This window comes from Limulus polyphemus, unplaced genomic scaffold (assembly GCF_000517525.1).
Source record: "Limulus polyphemus unplaced genomic scaffold, Limulus_polyphemus-2.1.2 Scaffold306, whole genome shotgun sequence".
Taxonomy (NCBI): Eukaryota; Metazoa; Arthropoda; class Merostomata; order Xiphosura; family Limulidae; genus Limulus; species Limulus polyphemus.
This window is the reverse complement of record NW_013665916.1, coordinates 249170-257089: the sequence shown is the minus strand read 5'-3', so window position 1 is coordinate 257089 and position 7920 is coordinate 249170. Positions and strand designations below refer to the sequence as shown.

The following is a 7920-nucleotide window of genomic DNA, read 5'->3' as shown; positions in this document are numbered from 1 at the left end:
GGAGAAGGTTAAAATTTCACTATATTAATGAATTTATATCTAAGTAAGTAAGCATGTGACTTTTCCAGACGATTGTGCAAAAAAGAGAAACGAATCTTATCTTTCTAATTCTTTCACAGAACTCTTCCGTCTGGGTCCCAAGTATTCCTTGTTTGTATTGTGTAAATAAAATCGTAATAGGAAAATGTGAACCTCATGCTTGGTATTGCTGGCGCACAAAACTATAGCTAGTAAGAAGGAAACAAAACAAGCATAATAAAATAATTAAATTTTGGAAAGACAAATGGGGATCGGTATATTTGTAACCTATCTAGCTATAGTAATATAGAAAGTTTTAATGCTACAAAAAGTAGTGAAAGAAGAAAATCAAAACTACGAAAACTGAGTTACTTAAAATTAAAAAATATATATATATCCCGACTTTGGCTCAGACTAACGTACTTAAAGTGATTTGACAAAGTAGGGATAAAAGATAAATTTTAAGTAACTCAGTTTTTGTAGTTGTGACTTTGTTTCAGTACTTTTTGTAGCATTAAAACTTTCTATATTGCTATAACTAGGAAGGTTACGTTTATACGTATCTCGACTTGTTTTTATAAATTTTATTATTATTATGATACTTCTAAGTATGAGAATTAGCGAAGCACCGAGTTAGTTTTCAGTTTGTTCAGTGATTGAGAAGGTAGTGAAGTATTCAGATCAGTGTTACTTATGTTAATCAATTAACCATGAAATTGTACAAGTAAGTCTATTTGTACATTAGTCGTAGTACCATTAAAGAGTACATTATGTTGTAAGTGTAAACTTTACTTGTGAACTTTGGCCTACAACTGTGTACCAGTGACAGCAACCGGTATCAAATATCAAAGAAGAACTAAACTAATCTGTTATCATTTCATGGACTAGACTATATTATAATCTAAAAGAACCATTACAACAATAACATTATTTAGGTTAATTTTGCCTAGTTACAAAATACTAATGAGACCCATGGTATTATTATGTCATTTAACGTCTACAAATCATGACATGTTTATGATACTAGGTCTTATGTTTAATGTTTACTAATTACAACGCACTGAAGAAATAAGGTAATATGTTTAATTTCTGCTAATTATTACATACTTGATTATCAGACTCAAAATATTACTGTTTGAAAAATTTTATGCACATCTTGATAAACTTTCAGTTAAACAGAAAAGAAAAAAATTGTAACCAACGAAGCTCATATGTACACTATAATGCAAGAAATAAAGGTTTTATAACGTTTAAATCTAACATCTCACCACTTTAGAAAAGTGTCCAAGATAAAGACCATTAGCATAGTAATCAAATTAGAATTTCTAAAATGAAAAAGCCTTAAGTAGATGTACTAAAGAAAGAAATACCTCAGCTTTCCCACAAAAGAATTTCCTCCTCGAGATAAGTCGGTTGGATCCACAGATATCACGTAGTTGGAAGTTTTACTTTTCTTCCTCTTTCGCGCAGCAAGCAAAAAAATCTGTTAAAAATATTACAACAAAGAGAATATTTACAACAATTCATTTTTGTCATCAAAAGAGATGATCATTCAATTACAATAATATTAAATACTTGTACACAATATTTAACTATTTACAATAGCCTTTTCTGACTCTAATTTTACTACTGTTTGTTATGAATCAGTATGAAGATTTTACAAAAATTAAAACCAATCATAACACACACACACACACCATAGTTTTTCTGTAATTAAGAAGCAATTGACTCTCGCATTCAAATATGGAAGTAACAGATTGCTCATCATAAAATAGATAAAAAATTTAATTATTAAGCTGAGAAATATTTTTCCACAAAGGACTGTTAAAAAGACAATAAATACATATCAAGTATTGGTTTATTAAAAACTATTTGTTGTAAAGAGAACCAACAGATGGCAGCTCCATAATTAAACTTTTGCTGTTCTTTTAGATGTAGTGAGGTAATTCAAAAACAGAAGCGTCGCTAGGCGCTGGCACACGGGCCCCGTCCCCAGATTATACTTGAAAGTTCCCTGAATCTCCAGTTGATGTCTTGAAAGATCAGAATAGAAAACTATGATCGATACCATACTGAAACGTCGAAAATTCTCGCGCCTATGGACCCGAGCCCAAATCTCTGAAGCACCTAGAGACTCCTCTGCTTGAGAAAACATTAAATTAACAACTTAAATGGCATAAACTAATTACAACACACTAAAGAAATTTAAGGTAATATGTTTAGTTTCTGCGAAATATTATAAACATGATTATCAGACTCAAAATATTACTGTTTGAAAATTTTTTATGCACATCTTGATACACTTTCAATTAAACAGAAAAGAGAAAAATATTTGTAACTAATGAAGCTAATATTCCAACTATAGTGCAAGAAATAAATGTTCTATAACGTTTAAACCTAAGATCTCATCACTTTAAAGCAGTGTCCAAGATAAAGACAATTAGAACAGTCATTAAATTAGAATTTATAAAATTAAAAAGCCTTACGTAGATGCACTAAGGAAAGATACTCTTTATCAATATTATTTGTTTGTTTTAGAAATTATTTGGTTAGAACTACACATGTTATGAAGATCCAATAATATTGAGCAGTTTCTACAGAGAAAACAATTGATTGTATTTAGAGTACGTAATGTATGCTAATTTTGTACATAAATATTGTCGCCTTTCAAAAATATGAATTATAAAAACTTCCTCCTTTGAGGATCTTATAGGATATTTTAAGGTTTGTTATTACCTTCCTTCCATCGTCTTTTTCTAAATGAAGAAAATAAGTGGGAAACAAGCCTCGCTCCATCCCTTTCTTGTCACGAGTGATACAACATCGAATAACCAGACCCTGGGGGCAAGGCTCACTAATAAATGCAGGGAGATTCTCTAGTAGATCTTCCAGTTTACCAAGGCCTACTAGACCTAGTTCAGGTTTATGTTCATCAACTTGGTCATCACTGTACGAGTTAGTTGAACTTGGTAACGCTGAGAAATCGTGAACCTGAAGTTTATTTGAATATCAGATAAGCTCATGAACACAAAAAATAACACACACACACGTATTTATGGCTTGTGCTACACTTTGATGTTGCATTTGGTCATTAAATTTGTAGTCATATGACAGTTTATATTAGGCGTGAAATCATTAAAACCAGAGGGATTCTCAGTAGAGCGCATACCTCCGCCCCGCAGCGTTGATCATGTTTGGCCCTCAGAAAATATGAAAAGATGTCCGTCGGTATCATCATACACGAAGCATTTTTGGCAGGACAATGAAGAATAATATTCTACATATGTCCGTCAAGTTTCATCAAAATCCGATCCTTACTGACTGAGTGTGAAAAATCGGTCCCATATTAACAGATAGAGATTTTTTTTGGATTTTTGTGATTTTGTTGTGACTTCACCACCATAAACTAATTATTTCTAAATTGGGTCATAGCCCAAACGTATACCAACTTTTGTCAAAATCAATTTAGCCGTTTTCGAGAAATCTTGCTGACAAACATACAAACACACACAGGGGTGAAAACATAACCTTCGGTGGCGTAGGTAATTAGTATAAGTGTGACATGAAATAAACTAATCAAACACAAGTTGAGACTTAACGTCAGGTACTGAACTTTACACTTACATGAAATATATAATAATAACAAAACATGCTACTTTCTTGACTTACACAACGAATCATATCAATATGTTCTTTAGCCTAAAAGTAAAAAATCTTTTTTTGAGTGCATCTATTCTGTTCCGCTTATGTCAATATTTTATGTAATCCAAGTCATTATTGTAACTTCCACTACTAACCAGAGCTTCACAAGGAACAACTTCAGCCAAAAGAGTATTCACAGCTAGATCTTGGCTATCAGAAGAAGATAAGAGAGAAGCATACTGAAGACTGCTATTTGACAAGACTGATGCAGTTGAACTATCCGGAATGATCTCCTGATCTTCATCAAGATCAACTTGAGAGGGTAATAGGTCTAGGTTTTCTAATCTTCTCTTGATTTCTACAAAACAGAAATGGACAAGGCTGAGAAAAAAATTACGTTTTTTGTCAAGGGTTGAGCTGTACATCCCCATTTCATATGTCCTCAGGATTCCATCTAGAATGTAGTAACATTCTTTTAGTATTCCGAGTTTCAAAAATTAAATTATTTCTATTAGTGAAAGTATAATTTCTGACCTAACTTAACTAATTCCCAACACCTTTAAAATTTATTACATTAAAAACATCCAATATTAGAATGTAAAACATTAAACTATTCAACTATTATCCAAGATACTGTTAGATGATGATTATGATAATAATGACAATAATAGAGGTGCTGCACTTGTGTCTCCTCCTTTAAAAGTTATTGAATTTTCAAGTTGGCTTCAGCTCGAGACTCTGAGATTGAAACTAACGTTTTTCATTTAACTTGGGTGCAAAACAGCACTGCCTATAAAGTAAGCAGCTGTAGTAGTTTAATGATAATATGGCACTTTAATGGCTAATAACAAATGCCATTGCTGAGAACCATATTTTTCCTTTTTTGCTCTATGGGATAAATGTCGTGTCTCACAGCTCTTATATCTCAAGAGTAATATGTGATAAAAGTTCAATACATCAACATCTTTAATGTATATACCTGACAAAGTAATGTCTTCTGAAATAATTTATGATAATTAGGTAGAGGAATTAAGTATTTATTCCTGCTATAAATTAATAATTATAGAGATTTAAAACACAAAACGTGGAACCATTCAATGTAGCCTGCTTTGTTATTACGCTAAAATGTCTAAACAAAAAACACAGTTTTACAGGGGTTTAAATGAGCGTAGCGACCTCTACAATGATTAAGTGATAAAAAGTTAATGTTTAGTTTTAGTTTGTTTTATGGCACAAGACGATTTTCTTGGTGCTGTCTGGTAGGTCTGTATAATGAAGCGTATATTAACACTACAATCTCCAGGTGCACAATCGAGTGGCTAAGACCATAAAACCAATGGTTAACTATCGTGGTTCAATTACCAGTTTTAAAATCCACGCTATAAAACGTTACGATACCGTAAAGCGAATCTTGAATCGTCAACTGTTCAGTAACTCCATGTATCACATCATATGCAATGCTTAGAATCACCATATTGTTCTGTAAGTAGGTGGGAGATCAAGATTTAGAAAAACATTTAAAGAGAAACGGATATCCTTTAGCATTACTGTTTCAGTTGGATGCAACATTTAATTTCATAACTATGACACTACGTATTCGCTTCCTATTTCACATCTAAACACTTACACTAAGAGTTTTCTTGCTAGGTACACAGAATCGACCAATAGAAAACAACAACCCAAATTTATCATTCGAGCGTGAACTCTTCGAACAAAACTTTTGAATGCCTAAATAATTTATGATAATTAAGTACAGAAATGAAGTATTTAATTCTGCGCTTTATATAAAAAAAAACAATAACAGAGTGTTACAGTTGGAAGACGATATTAATTATTCAACTAAACGAAATGTATTATTCTGCTCATCCAACCTTTGCTAATGCCTATTGATCGATATACTTTCTTTTAAGCGCAGTACCTAATCATTATAAGTTCATTACACTCGGTAACACATGGCTCTAAAAATGCTGGCAGATGACGTTGATTTCGAATTTACATGATAACCTATGCGAATTTGAAGCCACCTAGTAATGGATCTCATGCAACATTAGTACATTTATACTCATATACAAGATTTGATGACATAAAACTGTTTCGTCATTAGCACATAAAGGTAAACATAAATCTGAATGTGGATTGCAAATAAAAACTTTGTTCAGGTGTAAAGATCGAATATCTATATTTACGACTTCTAATGTTGTATGCTGGCAGAAATGCCCTAAAAGTTTAGGTTATATTGTACCCATTTCTAGGTGTCAAACTCGCATACAAGAACATGACAATTTGAAATCAACATCATTTTTTTTCAGCGTTAATAGCATGAGCTAAATGAACGTACAAAATTTACAATTAAAGAGCAACTTAAAGTTCCCGCAAGAGCAAATAATAAATAAGAACTGTGGGCAAAAGAAAGTATTGACAAATAGAATATAACAGATGTTAAAATACAAAATAATCCAGTTTGTTTATTAACTTTGTAAGCGATTTTGCTTTAATCAATCAACAGTGAAGTTGCAGCGGAGAAAAACAACAACACTGAAATATGTTCTCAAACTTCCCATAAAACTACGTGAAGTTTGTGATTATCAGAAGATGATTACGTAAACTCACAAGAGAATTACAGCTATCAAAATAATGGGCAGTTTGCACTATATTTTTTGTGTACCAGTAAAGCGGAAACATCATTTTTGATTGACTTTGGTAAGTCCCCAAATAAGATTGCCAGAGTAACCATCAGTTTGTTTGTTCGTTTCAGAATTTCGTGTAAGGCTACACTAGGACTATATCTCTGCATAGTCATCCGTAATTTCGAACTGGTAAAACTACAAGGAAGGCAAATAGTCAGTAGCACTCACTGCCATCTCTTTTCTGTAGGATGTGACTATTACTCTTATAGCGGACATGCGCCCCAAAAGTAGGAGCGTGTTTCTGCGGCAACAGGTTATTGGGTTTAGTCAGGGCACACCAAACAAATCGCTACGTCCAGGCCATGCTCATCAGAAAGTGAAAAAGGGTACCACGTTTTGGAGCCTTGGGTGCTCTATAAAATTGAAGGCTAATCCCTCTATTTGATCATGCAAGAGTAGACCAGGAGTTTGGGCTGGTACAGTTCATTTCAGTATAGTTTATCAGTTTGAATGGCTATATGTGCAGAACGATCTTGTGAGGCTTTGTGAGAAATTCTGACACACATAATATCATAGTTGAAGTACATGGGTGTTGTCGACGAATAAGAATTATTTTAGAAGGGATTACATTGATGTTTGAATGTAATCATCTTTATAATGTTAGAGAAATTTTGACACATATAATATCATAGTTGAAGTACATGGGTGTTGTCGACGAATAAGAATTATTTTAGAGAAGGGATTACGTTGATGTTTGAATGTAATCATATTTATAATGTTTGAGAAATTCTGACACATATAATATCATAGTTGAAGTACATGGGTGCTGTCGACTAATAAGAATTATTTTAGAGAAGGGATTACGTTGATGTTTGAATGTAATCATATTTATAATGTTATTCTTGCAGCTGAATCATTAGTCATTGGTTCATCTTGGCAGCTTCAGAATATGCGACTACAGTGACGAAGAGTGTTGTTGTTGTTTATTATTAAAAACAAAGCTACACAATGGGCTATCTGCGCTATTCGCACGACGGGTATCGAAACCAGGTTTCTAGCATTTTAAGCACGCGGACATGCCGCTATGCCACTGGGGGTGGGACATGTCGAAGAGAAAGAATGATAAGCTAATGCTGGCGTTTCAGTTTACTGTTTGTTTGTTTTGAATTTCGCGCAAAGCTACACGAGGGCTATGTGCGCTAGCCGTCCCTAATTTAGCAGTGCAAGACTAGAGGGAAGGCGCTAGTCATCACCACCCACCGCCAACTCTTGGGCTACTCTTTTATCAACAAATAGTGGGATTGACCGTCACATTATAACGCCCCCACGGCTGAAAGGGCGATCATGTTTGGTGTAACGTGGATTCTAACCCGCGACCCTCAGATTGCGAGTCGAGCGCCTTAGCCACCTTGCCATTCAGTTTACTGACGTTAGTAACTAAGATAAATCAAAAAACACCTTCTTTGCGACAAAGTTTGATATTACATATTATTCATAAAGCTTTAATGGCCACAGAAATAATTTCATATGTTAGTCTGAAAATTTCTTCCATTAAATTCCTAGTCTATATTAGTTGTCATATATTCTCACGAAGTAGGGGAGACCGGGGCTAGTTGTTACGATTTTTAGAAAA

At 33.5% G+C, this 7920-nt stretch overlaps 1 protein-coding gene across 2 annotated transcripts in view; it reads right to left on the bottom strand.

Annotated features, from left to right (window-relative positions):
- The window catches only part of LOC106457234 (protein king tubby 1-like), an 83417-nt gene that overhangs the window by 15319 nt on the left and 60178 nt on the right, over positions 1-7920 (bottom strand). For both annotated transcript variants that reach the window (XR_002610111.1, XM_022383070.1), the window contains exons 4-6: positions 3816-4018; positions 2755-3009; positions 1389-1501 (exon numbers count right to left, since the gene is read on the bottom strand). Coding sequence is in view for 1 of the 2 variants with exons in the window: in XM_022383070.1 (XP_022238778.1) it covers positions 1389-1501; positions 2755-3009; positions 3816-4018 (571 nt within the window). In the remaining variant the exon portion in view is untranslated. The remainder of the gene's footprint in view (positions 1-1388; positions 1502-2754; positions 3010-3815; positions 4019-7920) is intronic.